Source organism: Leucopleurus acutus (genome assembly GCF_964270905.1).
Source record: "Leucopleurus acutus genome assembly, chromosome: 12".
NCBI classification, from domain to species: domain Eukaryota; kingdom Metazoa; phylum Chordata; class Mammalia; order Artiodactyla; family Delphinidae; genus Leucopleurus; species Leucopleurus acutus.
In genome coordinates this window covers 13,270,052-13,290,413 of record NC_139154.1, presented here as the reverse complement: position 1 = coordinate 13,290,413, position 20,362 = coordinate 13,270,052, and the positions used below count along the sequence as shown (strand labels likewise).

General features: G+C 41.2%; 1 protein-coding gene across 1 annotated transcript in view; it reads right to left on the bottom strand.

Annotated features, from left to right (window-relative positions):
* The window catches only part of RMND5A (required for meiotic nuclear division 5 homolog A), a 61,529-nt gene extending 60,405 nt beyond the window's left edge, over positions 1–1,124 (bottom strand). The window contains exon 1 of the mRNA XM_082851963.1: positions 617–1,124. Coding sequence (XP_082708089.1) covers positions 617–758 — 142 coding nt within the window. The 5' untranslated portion in view covers positions 759–1,124. The remainder of the gene's footprint in view (positions 1–616) is intronic.
* Between the last annotated feature and the right edge of the window lie 19,238 nt (positions 1,125–20,362).

Below are 20,362 nucleotides of genomic sequence, written 5' to 3'. Positions count from 1 at the left end.
TGTCTCTTCGCAGGCTAGGAGAGCTGAACAGTTTGATTTAGCCAGTTTCCTAGGAATCATGTCGGTGCCGCTGCGGAGTTGAAGAAAAGCTACTTCTACACAGAGTCAAATTATGGACTTGCAGGAGCGGCTGTTCCGTTAATCCACAGCTAAGAATAACACTCGAGTTTCTAATTTAAGAAAAAGAAAGAAAAAAAAGAGAAGAAAGGCGAGGAAAGTCCCTGGGCTAAGTGTTCGGAGCAGGGGAGGAGGGGGGCTCGCTGCACTGACCCTCTCATGGCCCAGATCCTTGGGCCCAAGGCAATTGACGAGGAGCGCCCACCCCGGAGTGTAGCAGTTTGCAGGTGCGAAGGACCGGCCCCCATCCCCGTTTAACCCGGGCTGGAGCCCGTGGCTCCGGAATGGGTTTCCGGGTGGGTTCGCGCTGACTTGTAATTAACAACGAGGACGGGGCAGGTTCGAGACAAATCGGGAGAGAGAAGGAGAAAAAGTCACAAGGGCCTGGTGGGTCTCCGCGCCCCGGGGAAGGCGGGACCGGGCACCCTCCCAGCCCGCCGGGGCCTGAGGGACGCGGGCGGGTGGGCCCGGCCCCGCGCGCCCACCCGGGCCGCCCTACCGTGGCTCTGCAGGATCTCGTGCTTGAGGCCGCCCGTGTAGTCGATGAGCTCCTCCAGGCCGCGCTCGCACAGCTGCCCGTAGCCTGAGAACTTGTGCAGCACCTTCTCCAGCTCGCGCTCCACCGTCACGCACTGATCCATCCCGGAGGCGGCGGCGGCGGCGTTCGGCTCCCCGGTGCCCGGGTGTCCGCAGCCGTTCGGCCCGGGCCCGGCCGAGGCCGCGTCCTGCTCCTCGTCCCCCAGGCGGGCGGCGCGGGCGGCCGAGGCGGCGGACGCGCTAGCCCCGGCGCCGGGGGACCCCGGCGAAGCCCGTGCCCGCCTGCCCCATGGCGCCCCGACCCCGGCGCGTCGCCGCTGCTCCCGCTCGCTGGTCCCACCCGGCCCCGCGCCCCCGATCCCCGCGTTCGGCTGCCAGCCTAGGCGCCGCCGATTGTTTTTGTTTTCACGGGAACCGACCGATGACCTGGTTCTCCCGGGCGGCACCAAGCGCCACCGACCCGAGGGGGAGGCAACCACCCCAGCTAGAGAAGGAGGAGGCGCGGGCCGTACCAAGCGCACCCTCGAGGGGGGGACAACCCGGCGAGCGCGGGCGGAGGAACGCGACGAGCGTCCGCTTGCGCCGCCGCTCTAAAGCTGTGGGCCGTACCACACGGGAGGCGCGCAAGGGAGCGGGAGAGGGTGGAGCAAGGACCCAATTGGTCCGAAGAGCTAAATAGGGAACTTTGGAGACAGCCCCAGAGATTTGAGAGCGCTACAACTACGCGCTCCGTAAACAAGAGGGTGGAAACCGTCCCGAACCACTCCGCCCAGAAACGGGGAAAACGAACCAATGGGCGCCGGGAATACGTAAGGAACAAACGTCCTCCAATCCCTGGCCGAGGCGTAACCCTTCAGCCAATCCGAGACTCGGGGCCAAACCAATAGGCTCGCTGTTGGAGGGGGTGACTTGGAGAGCATCCCGGGAAGCAAGTCCTTTCTAGAAAGCCAAGAGGGAAAACAAGGCAGAAATAAAAAGGTCTATTTCCCGTAGGACTTCGCTCTAGCCCTGAGTTATTTCATCCCCCATCACTCCTGGGGGTACTGTCGTTCCGAAGTTTTGGAAGACCGACTTTCCACCCCGGAGGAAAAATCAAGCCTGGCCAGGAGTGGTGGGTGGTGCTGCAGGCGAGGGTCGCTAAAGAGAATGGAAGGCGGGGGTGATTCTGGGGCGGGAGAGGGGGGCTGCCTGCTGGCCGGGCGCGGTCCGCGGTGCTGTCTCGACTCTTGCGACACTTGGAAGGTCACACGCCTCACACCTCCACCCCCGCAGGCCTCGGCCCTTTGGCCCCTAGGCCTGGAGCCTCTCCTGACCGGTTGCCTCACCCCGCGTCTAATGCGGGCAGCTTCGCGGAATGCAAATTCGCGTCGGAGATCCTGACGGCCTGGCCCCTGCCTCTTCGGCGCCTTACTCCTTTGAATCGGATAGAGTAACCCCCTTTGCGTAAATCCTTTCCTTGACTTGCCGTGGCGCCTCCAACCTTGGCCTATACCTGCTTGCCCACTGAGCTGCACCTGCACGAGAAGCCAAGCTGGTTCTTGCTTCAGGGCCTCTGTCCTTAGCTTTTCTTTGGCCTTGGAAATCTCTTCCACCTTGTCATCCACCTTGTCATTAGCACACTTGTCCCACAGAGGGTCCTCCCCTGACCACACTAATGTATCTTCTACCCTCCCGCACTCCCTCCTCCATTGGATGTAATAAACTATATCATTTATTATAATACCTATTATACTACCAGTTTTATTCTTTTCGCTCTATTTATTAAAATCTGAAATGATCGGATCAAATTATTCGTTTACTTTTCTGTTTGCACCTCTTCAATAAAGTTCCACGAAGGCAGCCCCCTTGCCCGTCTTTTCTGTGCCTGGAACTGTCTGGCAACATAGTATGAAATCTTTTTTTTTTTTTTAATTAAGGTAAAATCTCTTTGAGCCTCAATTTCCTTTTTTTATAATTTGGAAATAATCAGAATTAATAACACTTCACGTCATTGTTAGGAAAAGTATGTGAGATAATTTGTGTAAACACCCAGAAGCACGTGATAACCACATGATAAATAGTGATGGTGGTTGTTACTGTTGTTGTCAGTTCCCAGGAGTAAATCTGAGATGGCAGTTTAAAGTCATGGGATCATGTTGGTCTAGCACCCAATCCTGTAATTTATTTCTTGGTAATTCTCAAGGGCAGCCCCAACGGTTGCTGTTACATATCTTCTTTCTTTTCCCCACCTAACCTGATTTCCTTTCTCCTTTCTTGGCAGGTGGCCCTGATTCCGGCTTCACTGAGACAGTGAAAAACATCCAACTCCAGCACCCTCTGCCACTCTTCTCAAAGTATGTCTACCTGTAGCATCCATTTTGTTAACTGTTGTCAAATACCTAAAGGAAGAAGGGTCCCTTCTCCCTTCCTAAGCTGCCAGCTGACCTGGGGACATGGGGGAAACCTTCATGCAACCCTCCTCAAGCTGTTTCCCTTTTCCTCTCAGTCCTTCCATGGCCAAACTGCCCAAACAAATCCTCTGCACTTGTTCCTCCTGTTTCTCCAAGGATTTCCTTGATAAACTCAGTCACCCTTTTCTCACTCTTTTTTCCCTTGACCTCCGGAATGGGTTTCCGGGTGGGTTCACACCATCACTATTTATCATGCAACACATGAAAATTGTGCCTAACCATCACTTTTAAAATTCTTCCTGCACCGTCAAGGCATTGCCGTGGTATGGTTCCGTCACCCCTTCTCCCTTCCTGGCTCTTCTTTCTCGTTCAGTCACCTATGTGGATGAGCATTCGTCCCAGCTTCTATCCTCAACCTTCTTTTTTCCCTTTACCTGCTCTACTGTGAGAACACATTAAACTTGCCCCTCTCCAGCCTTGATGTGTCTCATAAACCAGCTTCACATTCCCCCCAACTAGCAAGGCATCATCATCCAGAGGACTCGTTACCTCCAGTCAACATGTCAGGAACAGAATCCGTATTTCCCTTCTACAACAGACTTTCCTCCTCTTGACTCCTCAGTTTTTGTCAGCATTACCTTAACTCTCCCATGTTCCTCTGCCACTTCACCATCCTCATCATTAACTTACCTCTAGGATCCTTGAAAACCTTTTCCCCATCAGATTTCTTGACTCCACTAACCTGTTTCCATTGCCAACTACATCCTTCTCAAGATCCGTCTACTAAGTTAGCTGCTTTCAGTCACCCCAGAATTATTGGTGCTTCCCAGGATTTTGTCCTCATCAGTATCCCTAAGGATAAAGATTGTCTCACTCCCTTTTCCATTCACCCTCCACATGTTCTGTTGAGTCTAACTTCCTAATGTCTTAAATGAGGCTTTTTAGTTTCTACATCCTTCACCTTCCTTAGTACTTTTGACATGTTTCCAAGGTTATAATTGCTTCTCTTACCCGCCTTTATCTCTTACCTCTACAGTCCCACCAGGTGACTCTTCATTCCCCTCAAAAGGTTGTTATAAGAATTAAATCAGACCAAAAAACAGAAGAATTAAATCAGACAATCCATGTAAGGCACTCAATATAATAATGCCTGCCATATGGTAAGACCTATTATTATCCACTGAACAGAAGTAATCACGACTCCCCATTACTTGCAGCTTCAAATCCTAATTCTCAGCTGCATGGTCTGCCCAGCATAGTGACACATCACAATCCCCCATCCAAACACTGGGTACTTTCATACTTTCAAGGTGAGCTGAGTACAGCTTCTTCATGCTTTTTCTTCTTCTAGAATGCTTTTCTTTATTCTCAGCTACTCAGATCCTCCCCTTTCTTCAAGTAACAGGACAATTCCTATTACTATTGATACCTTTCACTATTGATACCTTTTTCCAGATCTTGGTCTACCACTCCCCAATATGGTAGTCATCAGCCATATGTAGCTATTTAAAATTTTAATTAAAAAATTTTTAAATTCATTTTCTCAATTGTACTAACCACATTTCAACTACTCAGTAACCACACATGGCTAGTAGCTACTGTCTTAATCAGCACAGTATGAACATTTTCATTGCTGTAGAAAGTTCAGTTGAACAGTACTGATCTAGACCATGACCATAGTAAAGTTACCAGCCACTCCTTTAACTGCTGGAGGACTTCACTGTTCAGTCATTTAATGCTTAAATGCATACTGCCCCTGTATTTTTAGTTAACTTTTCCAGTGTGTACCTTGTTTTCTCAACTAGATTGTTAGCACCTAGGTCAGGGCTGACTTTTCTTTCCTCTCCTATGATTTAATCAACACAGAAAAAGTGCTCTAGGTATTTGTTAAAGGAAAGAAAATAAACAAGAGGAGAAGAGGCCTCAAATTTAACCGAGGAGAGAAAAATAGTAATTTTAAGGGCAGAGATCTTTACGTTCTCTCCTTACTTTGTATTGGCCCTTCCTACCCAGTGCACAATTGCTTTAAGCCTAAACCTTGATTTCTCAGAGAAGCGTCTGTAGAAGCAACAACCAAAAAAGTCCATTTTCAGAACAACTGCAAATTATTTTTCTATGATTGCATTTTTACCACACAACAAAAAATAATTCACTCACACACGAACACCAACCAGCCAACAAACAAAAACCCCATCCAGTATCAAATGGACTCCTGCCCCATATTTTGTTCAATCTAGAGAACCTTTCATTTGCAATTATTCTGGTCTTTGCATTGGTCCTCCCCTCCACTCCAGATTCCTTTCTCTGTAACATTTAAGAAAACAATCCAAAGAAAGAAAGAAGAGGGGAAAAACCCCTTTGTCTTATGACCAAAATACATGTTCATTGTAAGAAAATCAGAAAATACAAATAGCTGAACAGAAATAATCAACCCGTGAAATCCCAAGACCCAGAAAAAAAAATCAGTTTTAACATCTGGGGTGAATTTCCAGAGTTTTTCCTGCATATACACATAGACCCATATGTGAAGGGTAGCCCTCGTTATATGTAACTATTTTGTAAACCGCTTTTACTGTCCACTTAACATTTCTCTAACAAAAAGAAGTTTTTAGAACTGCTCATGCCATCTTTTTGAAATGTTTAATAGTTAACTATAACTTAGAATTCACCCTTATTCTCATATGTATTCTTTTCATTTTGACTTATTCTTAGCTTGAAACTAGACAGAGACAAGACAGAAAAAGTCAAAATTTCATCTTTCAGATTTGAGAATCTGTTAAAAAACTGCTTTAAAAATATGCTTTTATGCAAAATGCACTTTCAGATATGAGTAAGAAAGACTATGTTTATAATTATAAAAAACAGACCTTGTTTAAGAGACCTTGCTCATTTACTGACTGTTCTAGCTGACAGCCAATATGAAAGTAAGGTTAAATTGACAAAATGCATTATTATGAAATGCTGGATTACAAAAAATAACATTCCTTTTCATCGTTTCTTTAAAAATCAATTTTTATCATTTTTAAGCCAAAAAAATAATCTCCACATGGACATTTCTGGAAATTGCTACTAAGAATAATTTAAGAAATGGGTGGACTTCCCTGGTAGCTCAGTGGTTAAGAATATGCCTGCCAATGCAGGGGACACGGGTTCGATCCCTGGTCTGGGAAGATCCCACATGCCCCGGAGCAACTAAGCCCGTGTGCCACAACTACTGAGCCTGTGCTCTAGAGCCCAAAAGCCACAACTACTGAAGCCCGTGCACTTAAAGCCCGTGCACCGCAACAAGAGAAGCCACAGCAATAAGAAGCCCGCACACCTCAACGAAGAGTAGCCCCAACTCACCTCAACTGGAGAAAGCTCGCGAGTAGCAATGAAAACCCAACGCAGTCAAAAATAAAATTAAAAAAAAGAAATGGGTGAAAGCATAACTACTAGCAAAAAATATTGATCTGAATGTTTTTCACTTCTTTTATATCTCCTCTGTGGTTTGGGGCATATTGCCACTTACGTGCCTGTTTGCTGACGTGGATGATACTTGCCTACCATAATGACCTACTGTTAGGGATTGGACAGGCAGTGTTGACAAGAATGCCTTTCCTTCTGTATCCATTACCACCTTCTTTCCGCATCACTAATGTTTGTAGGAGACAGCCTCTCTCACCAGCAAAGCCCACCCCAATGTAGCCTTCACCCCTTCTGTAAGCCACTCACTGGTTGCCTTCTAGTTTAGATACCCCCTTATAGATCTCGACGAGGATGATATGTAGGCACTGCTCTCGTATATGACGTCCCGTAGGGAGGTATTTACACCTTTTGGACCTGCTCCCTCAAGTTGTATTGGTCTGAATCTTTTTCTTTTTGGAATCCTGGTGTCTTTCTTTACTTTGTTTCCTGCTCACTCTTTTGTGTGGTTTACCAGGTCAGGTGTAACGAGAAGGGTGTTAGCACTGTAACCCTGAAGTAATTCATTCAACCCCTCTCAGGCTCAGTTTCCTTATATGTAAAATGAGAAGCTTGAAATAGATGACCTTTAAGTCCCTTCCAGTTCTAGAATTACAGAGATGTCAGTGTTCATTAAGCAACATGTGAGGTGCTACACAGCCGAACAGGAATGGGTAGATGCACCCTCCCTGCTTTTGAAATCTTTGATTCTGAATCATTACTTCCTCATTATGGAAATGCAATGGGTTCCCCCCCACCCGGCTTTGTTTATTTATCCTAGTAATAATAATAGCTGTCATTTATTGAGTGCTTACAATATGCCAGGCACTTTGCTTTAAATGTGTGATTATCCAAAGCAATCTTTTGAAGTAAATATTATTTTTATCCGTATTTTACAGATGAAGAAACTGAGGCAGAGAGGAGTTAAGTAATTTCTCGAAGATTACACAGCTAGTACACAGTGGAGCTGGAGTTTGAATTTGAGTCTGTCTGACTCCAAAACCCATAAGCAGTGTACCTCAAAAAAGCAAAATTATGCTCCATGATTACTTGTTAACATGGGGTTTCTAATAAAACAAAAGATCATTTATCCTAAGTAGTGTGGTTAGGTAATAGGAGTCTAGGGCTAAAATTCACAAAAATTGTAACATTTCTACTTAAGATTCTTTGGTAAGAATCTTAACCAAACAGCCTTTATTTTTTTTTTAAATAACAGTATCTACTTCACCCACCTTACAACATCTCTGAGTTATATATATTTATTTATAAAGTAATATAAATATGTTTTCAATAGTAAATGCATACATGTAATTAGTAAATGTATAAGAATATATATGTATATGTAGATATATAGAGAGTACTCTGTAAACCATGAAGCCCTATAAAAATTTGGGGTGCTGTTATTTCCTCTTATTATGTATGCATTTGATTCATCTGTTTATGTATCTTACTATGCCTCTCTTCAGGGCAGAGTCTAGGTTGTAAAGATTCATGACTTTTGACAACCTGGGGGAGACTCCAGATAGTAAACTAAGCAAGTGCTTAAAAATGGCCTTTTGAGACTTCCAGTTCCACAAACGTGAAGTAATCCCATACCTCCAGGCTGTTCCTAAAAAACTCTGGACATAGCACAGAAAACAAACATAGGAATGTTTTGAAAGGTAGGAAGAACATACATAGGAACAAACATAGGAATGTTTTGAAAGGTAGGAAGAAGTTGGGCCACATAGGGGTCTTGGGACTTGAGAAATGCCATGGTGGTAAATTCACAGGTTTCCTCTCATATCTCAGATGGGGCACTGCAGAAGCCTTCAACCCAGCACCACAAACAGGCACAGACAAAAGCTCCAAGAAAAGCCCTCACCAACGAATGGAAAAAAGAATGGCCTAACAATGAAAACTTTGTTGGCAATACCCATCCTACTCCAGCCAAACACACAAAAAACTGTATCCTCTACCCCTAGCATGGTATCAGCAGAGCTGAGCAGGGACTTAATTTCCACTCAACCCCCTTTAATCCATGGACGTGGAGGCAGCACTCCAATTCCTCTGCAGGATGGTTTTGGCAGGGCTGAGTCAGGAAGCTGATCTTCCATCTCCTGCCTGGCAAAAGCAGGTGGTGCTCCAATTCCCCCAGCAAGTGGTATCAAACGCGTTGAGCAGGGAGCTGAGCTTACAGCCCCATTAAGAGGCAACAAGACAGTGGTAGTTGGCGCCCCGAGTGCACTGGGAAGTTGTCAGTGGAGCAAGGGGAGTGCTGAACTTCCACCCAACCTATTTGCGACAAGGCAGCATGAGTCAGTGCTCCACTTTTGCCGAGGTGGTGTTGGCAGGGCTTAGAGAGAAACTAAACATACATACCCAGCCGCCCATATGCTAAATCTCAACAGGGGACTGCCTGCTAAAGAATAAGGAAAAAGAAGACGAAAATGAAGTGTGATCCAGAGCTTTGTTAATATGCTATCAAGAATGTCCACTATCCAATTTTTTAAAAAATTACTCATCCAACAACCAGGAAAATCACAACATGAATGAGAAAAGACAATCAATAGATGCCAACAATGAGATGAATCAAATGTTGGAATTATCTGATAATTATGTTAAAGCTATCAAAAAATACTTCAATCATTTACAAACTTTCTTGAAACTGAAGACAAATAATTCAGCAAAGATATAGAAATTATTTTAAAAAAATGAAATGGAAATGATAGAACTGAAAAATACATAAGTAAAATTAAAAACTTGCTGTTGGGCTTCCCTGGTGGTGCAGTGGTTGGGAGTCCGCCTGCCAATGCAGGGGACACAGGTTCGTGCCCCGGTCTGGGAAGATCCCACATGCCACGGAGCGGCTGGGCCCATGAACCATGGCTGCTGGGCCTGCGCGTCCAGAGCCTGTGCTCCGCAACGGGAGAGGCCGCAACAGTGAGAGGCCTGTGTACCGCAAAAAAAAAAAAAAAAAACAACTTGCTGTTTGGGCTCAATAATAGAGTGAAGATAGCAGAGGATAGAATCAGTGAACTTGAGGAACAGACCAGTAGAACTTACCCACTCTGAAAAACAGAGAGAAAATAGTCTGGAATAAAATGGACAGAGTCTCAGTGACTGTGGGGTGTTTTGTTTTTTAAAGTAACAATCATATCACTCTAGTCACAGAAGGAGAGGAGAATGAGAGGAAGACTTAAAAAGTATTCAAAGAAATAATAGCTGAAAACTTCCCTAACTTGGCAAAAGATATAAACCTATGAATTCAAATTGAACAAATACCAAATACTGTTAGATAAACCCAAAGAATTCTACTCCAAGACATATGACAGTTAAACTTCTGAAAAATAAAAAGAAAATATCTTGAAAACAGCCAGAAAGAAATGACACCATTTTGTATAGGGGAAAACCAAAACAAATTGCAGCAGATTTCTCACCTGAACCACAGAGGCCAGGAGAAAGTGGCACATTTTTCTTTTTTATTTTGAATTTTAGAATTTTTTAATTTTTTTACACAGCAGGTTCTTATTAGTTATCCATTTCATACATATTAGTGTATATGTATCAATCCCAATCTCCCAATTCATCACACCACCACCACCACTCCCCCTGACACTTTCCCCCCTTGGTGTCCATACATTTGTTCCCTATATCTGTGTCTCTGTTTCTGCCCTGCAAACCGGTTCATCTGTACCATTTTTCTAGGTTCCACATATATTCATTAATATATTTGTTTTTCTGACTTATTTCACTGTGTATGACATAGATCCAGCCACATTTCTACAAATGACCTGATTTCATTCCTTTTTGTGGCTGAGTAATATTCCATTGTATATATGTACCACTTCTTCTTTATCCATTCGTCTGTCAGTGGTCATTTAGGTTGCTTCCATGACCTGGCTATTGTAAATAGTGCTGCAATGAACATTGGGTTGCATGTGTCTTTCTGAATTATGGTTTTCCCTGAGTATATGCCCAGTAGTGGGATTGCTGGGTCACATGGTAATTCTATTTTTAGTTTTTTAAGAAACCTCCATACTGTTCTCCATAGTGGCTGTATCAATTTACATTCCCACCAACAGTACAAGAGGGTTCCCTTTTCTCCACACCCTCTCCAGCATTTGTTGTTTGTAGATTTTCTGATGATACCCATTCTAACCGATGTGAGGTAATACCTCATTGTAGTTTTGATTTGCATTTCTCTAATAATTAGTGATGTTGAGCAGCTTTTCATGTGCTTATTGGCCATCTGTACGTCTTCTTTGGAGAAAAGTCTATTTAGATCTTCAGGCCATTTTTTGATTGGGTTCTTTGTTTTTTTAATATTGAGCTACATGAGATGTTTATATATTTTGGAGATTAATCCTTTGTCTGTTGATTTGTTTGCAAATATTTTCTCCCATTCTGAGGGTTGTCTTTTTGTCTTGTTTATGGTTTCCTTTGCTGTGCAAAAGCTTTTAAGTTTCATTAGGTCCCATTTGTTTATTTTTTGTTTTTATTTCCATTACTCTGGGAGGTGGGTCAAAAAGGATGTTGCTGTGATTTATGTCAAAGAGTGTTCTTCCTATGTTTTCCGCTAAGAGTTTCATAGTGTCCGGTCTTACACTTAGGTCTTTAATCCATTTTGAATTCATTTTGTGTATGGTGTTAGGGAGTGTTCTAATTTCATGCTTTTACATGTAGCTGTCCAGTTTTCCCAGCACTACTTATTGAAGAGACTGTCCTTCCTCCATTGTATATCCTTGCCTGCTTTTTCGTAGATTAGTTGACCTTAGGTGTGTGGGTTTATCTCTGGGCTTTCTATCCTGTTCCATTGATCTATATTTCTGTTTTTGTGCCAGTACTATATTGTCTTGCTTACTGTAGCTTTGTAGTCTGAGGTCAGGAAGTCTGATTCCTCCAGCTCCGTTTTTTTCCCTCAAGACTGCTTTGGCTGTTCGGGGTCTTTTGTGTCTCCATATAAATTTTAAGATTTGTTGTTCTAGTTCTGGAAAGAATGCCACTGGTAATTTGATAGGGATTGCATTGAATCTGTAGACTTCTTTGGGTAATATAGTCATTTTCACAATGTTGGTTCTTCCAATCCAAGAACATGGTATATCTCTCCATCTGTTTGTGTCATCTTTAATTTCTTTCATCAGTGTCTTATAGTTTTCTGTATACAGGTCTTTTGTCTCCCTAGGTAGGTTTATTCCTAGGTATTTTATTCTTTTTGTTGCAGTGGTAAATGGGCGTGTTTCCTTAATTTCTCTTTCATATTTTTCATCATTAGTGTATAGGAATGCAAGAGATTTCTGTGCATTAATTTTGTATCCTGCAACTGTACCAGATTTATTGATTAGCTCTAGTAGTTTTCTAGTGGCACCTTTAGAATTCTCTATGTTTAGTATCATGTCACCTGCAAACAGTGAAAGTTTTACTTCTTCTTTTCCAATTTGGATTCCTTTTATTTCTTTTTCTTCTCTGATTACTGTGGCTAGCACTTCCAAAACTATGTTGAATAATAGTGGCAAGAGTGGACACCCTTATCTTGTTCCTGATCTTAGAGGAACTGCTTTCAGTTTTTCACCATTAAGAATAATATTTGCTGTGGGTTTGTCATATGTGGCCTTTATTAAGTTGAGGTAGGTTCCCTCTATGCCCACTTTCTGGAGAGTTTTTATCATAAATGGGTGTTGAATTTTGTCAAAAGCTTTTTCTGCATCTGTTGAGATGATCATATGGTTTTAATTCTTCAATTTGTTAATATGGTGTATCACATTGATTGATTTGCATATATTGAAGAATCCTTGCATCCCTGGGATAAATCCCACTTGATCATGGTGTATGATCCTTTTAATGTGTGTTGGATTCTGTTTGCTAGTATTTTGTTGAGGATTTTTGCATCTATATTCATCAGTGATATTGCTCTGTCATTTTCTTTTTTTGTACTGTCTTTGTCTGGTTTTGGTATCAGGGTGATGGTGGCCTCATAGAATGAGTTTGGGAGTGTTCCATCATCTGCAGGTTTTTGGAAGAGTTTGAGAAGGATGGGTGTTAGCTCTTCTCTAAATGTTTGATAGAGTTCACCTGTGAAGCCATCTGGTCCTGGACTTTTTTGTTGGAAGATTTTTAATCACAGTTTCAATTTCATTACTTGTGATTGGTCTGTTCATATTTTCTGTTTCTTCCTGGTTCAGTCTTAGAAGGTTATCCCTTTCTAAGAATTTGTCCATTTCTTCCAGGTTGTCCATTTTATTGGCATAGAGTTGCTTGTAGTAGTCTCTTAGGATGCTTTGTATTTCTGCAGTGTCTGTTGTAACTTCTCCTTTTTCATTTCTAATTTTATTGATTTGAGTCCTCCCTCTTTTTCTTGATGAGTCTGACTAATGGTTTATCAATTTTGTTTACCTTCTGAAAGAACCAGCTTTTAGTTTTATGGATCTTTGCTATTGTTTTCTTTGTTTCTATTTCATTTATTTCTACTCTGATCTTTATGATTTCTTTCCTTCTACTACCTTTGGGTTTTGTTTGTTCTTCTCTCTCTAGCTCCTTTAGGTGTAAGGTTAGATTACTTCTTTGAGATTTTTCTTGTTTCTTGAGGTAGGCTTGTACTGCTATAAACTTCCCTCTTAGAACTGCTTTTGCTGCATCCCATAGATTTTGGATCATCATGTTTTCATTGTCATTTGTCTCAAGGTATTTTTTGATTTCCTCTTTGATTTCTTCAGTGATCTCTTGGTTATTTAGTAATGTATTGTTTAGCCTCCACGTGTTTGTGTTTTTAAAATTTTTCCCCTGTAATTGATTTCTAATCTCATAGTGTTGTGGTCAGAAAAGATGCTTGATATTATTTCAGTTTTCTTAAATTTACTGAGGTTTGATTTGTGACCCAAGATGTGATCTATCCTGGAGATGTTCCATGTGCACCTGAAAAGAAAGTGTAATCTGCTCTTTTTGGATGGAATGTCCTATAAATATCAATTAAATCTATCTGGTCTATTGTGTCATTTAAAGCTTGTGTTGCCTTATTAATTTTCTGTCTAGATGATCTGTCGATTGGTGTAAGTGAGGTGTTAAGGTCCCCCACTATTATTGTTTTACTGTTGATTTCCTCTTTTATAGCTGTTAGCAGTTGCCTTATGTATTGAGGTGCTCCAGTGTTGGCTGCATATATATTTATAATTGTTATATCTTTTTCTTGGAGTGATCCCTTGATCATTATGTAGTGTCCTTCCTTGTCTCTTGTAAAATTCTTTATTTTAAAATCTATTTTATCTGATATGAGTATTGCTACTCCAGCTTTCTTTTGAATTCCATTTACATGGAATATCTTTTTCCATCCCCTCACTTTCAGTCTGTATGTGTCCCTAGGTCTGAAGTGGGTCTCTTGTAGACAGCATGTATATGGGTGTTGTTTTTGTATCCATTCAGCTAGCCTATGTCTTTTGGTTGGAGCATTTAATCCATTCACGTTTAAGATATTTATCGATATGTATGTTCCTATTACCATTTTCTTAATTGTTACGGGTTTGTTTTTGTAGGTCCTTTTCTTCTCTTGTGTTTCCCACTTAAAGAAGGTCCTTTAGCATTTGTTGTAGAGCTGGTTTAGTGGTGCTGAATTCTCTTAGCTTCTGCTTGTCTTCAAAGCTTTTGATTTCTCCGTCGAATCTGAATGAGAGCTTTGCCAGGTAGAGTAATCTTGGTTGTAGTTTCTCCTCTTTGATCACTTTAAATATATCATGCCACTCCCTTCTGGCTTGTAGAGCTTCTACTGAGAAATCAGATGTTAACCTTATGGGAGTTCCCTTGTATGTTGTTTGTCGTTTTTCCCTTGTTGCTTTCAATAATTTTTCTTTGTCTTTAATTTTTGTCAATTTGATTACTATGTGTCTCAACGTGTTTCTCCTTGGGTTTATCCTGCCTGGGACTCTCTGTGCTTCCTGGACTTGGGTGGCTGTTTCCTTTCCTGTGTTAGGGAAGTTTTCGACTATAATCTCTTCAAATATTTTCTTGGGTCCTTTCTCTCTCTCTTCTCCTTCTGGGACCCCTATAATGCGAATGTTGTTGAGTTTAATGTTGTCCCAGAGGTCTCTTAGGCTGTCTTCATTTTTTTGCATTCTTTTTTCTTTTTTCTGTTCTGCAGCAGTGAATTCTACCATTCTGTCTTCCAGGTCACTTATTCGTTCTTCTGCCTCAATTATTCTGTTATTGATTCCTTCTAGTGTATTTTTCATTGCAGTTATTGTATTGTTCATCTGTTTGTTTGTTCTTTAATTCTTCTACGTCTTTGTTAAACATTTCTTGCACCTTCTCCACCTTTGCCTGTTTTCTTTTTCTGCGGTCCTGGATCATCTTCACTATAATTATTCTGAATTCTTTTTCTGGAGGTTTCCTACCTCTACTTCATTTGGTTGTTTTTCTGGGGTTTTATCTTGTTCCTTCATCTGGTACATAGCGCTCTGCCTTTTCATCTTGTCTGTCTTTCTGTGAATGAATTTTTTGTTCCACAGGCAGGATTGTAGTTCTTCTTGCTTCTGCTGTCTGCCCTCTGGTGGATGAGGCTATCTAAGGGGCTTGTGCAAGTTTCCTGATGGGAGGGACTGGTGGTGGGTAGAGCTGGGTGTTGTTCTGGTGGGCAGAGCTCAGTAAAACTTTAATCCACTTGTCTGCTGTTGGGTGGGGCTGGGTTCCCTCCCTGTTAGTTGTTTGACCTGAGGCGACCCAACACTGGAGCGTACCTGGCCCTTGGGTGGGGCTAATGGTGACTCTGGGAGAGCTCCCGCCAAGGAGTACTTCCCAGAACTTCTGCTACCAGTGTCCTTGTCCTCACATTGAGCCACCGCCACCCCCTGCCTCTGCAGGAGACCCTCCAACACTAGCAGGTAGGTCTGGTTCAGTCTCCTATGGGGTCACTGCTCCTTTCCCTGTGTCCTGATGCACACACTACTTTGTGTGCGCCCTCCAAGAGTGGAGTCTCTGTTTCCCCCAGTCCTGTTGGAGTCCTGCAATCAAATCCCGCTAGCCTTCAAAGTCAGATTCTCTAGGAATCCCTCCTCCCATTGCTGGACCCCCAGGTTGGGAAGCCTGATGTGGGGCTCAGAACCCTCACTCCAGTGGGTGGGCTTCTGTGGTATAAGTGTTCACCAGTCTGTGAGTCACCCACCCAGCAGTTATGGGATTTGATTTTATTGTGATTGTGCCCCTCCTACCATCTCACTGTGGCTTCTGCTTTGTCTTTGGATGTGGGGTGTCTTTTCTGGTGAGTTCCAGTGTCTTCCTGTCGATGACTGTTCAGCAGTTAGTTGTGATTCCAGTGCTCTCCCAAGAGGGAATGAGCGCACGTCCTTCTACTCCACCATCTTGAACCAATCTCGGCACAACATTTTTCAGGTACTAAAAGGAAAGGATTGTCAACACAGAATTCTATGTCCAGTGAAAATATTTTTCAGTAATGAAAGGGAAATCTTGGCATTCTTGTTGAAGGAAAATGAGGAGAATTTGTCACCCACAGACACACCAAAAAGAATATTTTCCAAACAAAGAAAACAAAAAAGAAAATTGGAACATCAGAAAGAAAGAAGGAACATAATAAGCAAAAATACTGGTATGTACTATAGACTTTCCTTCTCTTCTTGGGTTTTCTAAATTTCTAAATTTACAGTGCAAGCAAAAATTATAATACTGTTTGATGTGGTTCTAAATGTATGTAGAGTAAGTGTTTAAGACAATTATATTAAGAGGGAGGGCAACACATAAAGGGAGATAAGCTTTCTATACTTAACTTGAATTGGTAAAAGGACACTAGTAGACTGTGATAAGTATGTATAGTGTTATACCTAGAGCAACCACTAAAAAAAAATTTACAAAGAGTAGAATTAAAAATACTATAGATAAGGGGAAAATGGGGAGTTACTGTTTAAGGGGTACGGAGTTTCTGTTTGGGATGATGAAAAAGTTACTGAAATGAATAGTGGTGATGGCTGTACGACACAGTGAATGTACTGAGTTGCATATTTAAAATGATTAAATATGGGAAATTTTATGTTATGTATATTTTGCCAAAATTTTAAGCATAGGTAATTAAAATAGCTAATTAAAAAAACATAGCAGTGGTAATCATTTTGCAATATATAAGTGTATCAAATCAACATGTTGTACATCTTAAACTTACAGAGTGTTATATATCAATTATATCTCTGTAAAGTTGGGGAAAAACACTATAGATAAATCAAAATGTAATTCTTCCAAAATGTTCAAGTAGGAACTTCCCTGTGTGGCACAGTGGTTAACAATCTGCCTGCCAGTGCAGGGGACACAGGTTTGAGCCCTGGTCAGGGAAGATCTCACATGCCGCAGAGCAACTAAACCCATACACAACTACTGAGCCTGTGCTTTAGAGCCCATGAGCCACACCTACTGAGCCCACATTCCACAACTGCAGAAGCCCACGCACCTAGAGCCCATGCTCCACAACAAGATGAGCCACCGCAATGAGAAGCCTGCGCACTGCAACGAAGAGTAGCCCCCACTTGCCACAACTAGAGAAAAGCCCGCACACAGCAACGAAGACCCAACGCAGCCATAAATAAATAAATAAATGTATTAAAAAAATAAGTTCAAGTAATCCACAGTATGTCTGGGAAAAAGAAACCAGAGAAATAGAAAACAAAGAGAAGACACAGAAAGCAAAAAATAGAATGGCAGACTTAAGCTCTAACATATCATTAATTACATTACATGTAAATGATCTAAGTACACCAATTAGAGGACAAGATTGACAGAGCGGATTAAAAAACGTGACCTAACTATATTATATCTATAATAAGCTCATGTCAAATATAATCATATAAGTAGACTGAATGTAAAAGAATTTTAAAAGATATCATATAAACATTAATCAAAAGAAAGTAGGAGTAGCTATGTTAATATCACATAAAGACAACTTCAGAGCAAAGAAAACTACCAGAGATAGAGGTGGCCATTATATCATAATGAAAGGGTCAATTCACCAAGAAGACATACGAATTAAAAATATGTATGCACCAGACAACAGAGCTGCAAATTATGTGGAACAAAAACTGACAGAGCTAGAAGAAATAGGCAAATTCACAATAATAGTTGGAGGCTTCAACACCCTTCTTTCAATAGTTGGTAGAACAGCTAGACAGAAAATCAAGATATAAAAGAACTTGACACCACCAACAACCAGTAGGATCTCATCAACATCTATAGATACCAACCCAATAACAGCAAAATATGCATTCTTCTCTTTTTAAAATTTATTATTTATTTATTTATTTTGGCTGCACTGGGGTTAGTTGTGGCACACAGGATCTTTGTTGCGGCATGCGGGATCTTTTTTAGTTGCGGCGCGCAAACTTCTTAGTTGCGGCATGCGGGCTTCTTAGTTGCAGCATGCAAACTCTTAGTTGCGGCATGCATGCAGGATCTAGTTCCCTGACCAGGGATCGAACCTGAGCCCTCTGCATTGGGAGCTCGGAGCCTTACCCACTGGACCACCAGGGAAGTTCCAAAATATGCATTCTTATGAGGTGTCCATGGAATATATATCAAGACAGATCATATGCTGGGCCATAAAACAATTCTCAGTAAATTTAAAAGAATTTGAAATCATACTGCGTATGTTATCCGAACACAATGGAATCAAACTAAAAATGAATAACAGAACAATAACAGGAAAATCTCCAAACACTTGGAAACTAAACAACACACTTCTGAAAAATACATGGGTCAAAGAAAAGTCTCACCTCAAGAAACTAGGAAAAGAAGTGCAAGATAAACTGAAAGCAAGGAGAAGGAAGAAAATATAAAGAGAGATATGAATAAAATTGAAAATAGGAAAACAATAGAGAAAATCAGTGAAAGAAAATTAACAAACCTCCAGCAAGACTGACAGTGAATAAAAGAAGACACTAATTATCAATATCAGGAATTAAACGGAATATCACTACAGACTCTGCAGACATCAAAAAGATAAGGAAATACTACAACTCTATACATATAAATTTAACAACTTAGATGAAATGAGCCAGTTACTCAGAAACACAGACTACCACAACTTGCTCAATATGAAACACGTCATTTGTATTTTTTTGTTGTGTTTTGTTTTCTTTTGTTTTTTTGGTCACGTGCGGCTTGTGGGATCTTAGTTCCCCAATCAGGAATTGAACCTGGGCTTGGCAGTGAAAGTGTGGAGTCCTAACCACTGAACCACCAGAGAATTCCCTGAAACAGATCATTTGAATAGCCCTACAGCTATTAAGGAACTGGAGTGCATAACTTTTTAACTCTCAAAAAGGAAATCTCTAGGCTTACATGGTGTCTCTGGAGAATTCTGCCAAAAGAAGATTTAACACCAATTCTATACAGTCTCTACAGAGAATACCTAATTCATTCTATGAAGCTAGTATTACCCTGGTACCAAGACCAGATAAAGACAGTAAGCCAAAAGAAAACTATAAACCAATATATCTCATGAACTTAGGTGCAGTAATAACCATGAAATAGTAAATTCATTCCAGCAATGTGTAAAAAGATTTATATACCATAATACAAGGAATACAAGGCTGGTTCAGTATTCAAGTATCAACTCATAAATCCACCAAATCAACAGGCTAAAGAAGAAGAAGCATATAATCATATCAATTGATGCAGAAAAGGCATTTGACAACATCCAACATCTGTTTGTGATAAAAAGACTCAGTAATGGGAATTCCCTGGATTCCCTAATCCAGTGGTTAGGAATTGGTGCTTTCACTGCCAGGATGGGTTCAGTCCCTGATCGGGGAACTAAGATCCTGCAAGCCAAGTGGTGTGGCCAAAAAAAAAAAAAAAAAAAAGGCCTCAGTAAGCTAAGAATAAAGGGGAACCTTCTCAACTTGTTAAAGAACATCTACAGAAACCTACAGCTAACATAGTTACTGGCGTAAGGATGAATGCTTTCCCCCTAAGATGTCCTTGGATGTCCACTTTCACCACTATAGTGAAGTGGCTAGAAGTTCTAGCCAGTTCAATAAAGCAAGAAAAAGAAATTAAAAGACATGACATACATATTAGAAAGGAGGAAATAATACTGTCCCTATCGCCAATGATGTTAGTGTCGACATAGAAAATTCCAAAGAATTTACACACACACACACACACACACACACACACACACACAATCCCAGAACTATTTAGTGAGTTCAGCAAGATCTCAAGATACAAGGTCGATGCACAAAACCCAATTGCATTTCTATGTATTGACATTAACAACATGTGGAAACTGAAATTAAAACCACAATGCCATTTACAATTGCTCCAAAGAAAAATACTTACATATAAATCTAATAAAACATATACAACATCTGTATTCTGAAAATTACAAAATGCTGATGAAAGAAATAAGAGAAGACCTAAACAAATGGATAAACACACTGTGTTCATACATTACTCAGTATAGTAAAGATATGAATTCTCCCCAAATTGATTGCTATAGATTTAATGCAATTCTGGTCAAAATCTCAGCAAGGTATTTTATAACATAGACAAGCTTGCTGTAAAATTTATAGGTAAAGGTGCAGGACCTAGAATAGTTATAATAATTTTGAAAAAAAAGAATGAAGTAGGAGGAATCACTCTATCCAATGTTAAATCTTAATATATAGCTACAGTAACCAAGACTGTATGATACTGGCACACGGATAGACTGATAGATCAATGGAATAGAATAGAGAACACAGAAATAGGCCCACACAAATATGGCCAAGTGATTTTTAGCAAAGGTTCAGGAGAAATTCAATAGAGGAAGGATAGCCTTTTCAGCAAATAGGGCTGGAGTTATTGGGCATTCATAAGCCAAACAGAAGTGAACCTCAACCTAAGTCAAACACTTTTTACAAAAATTATCT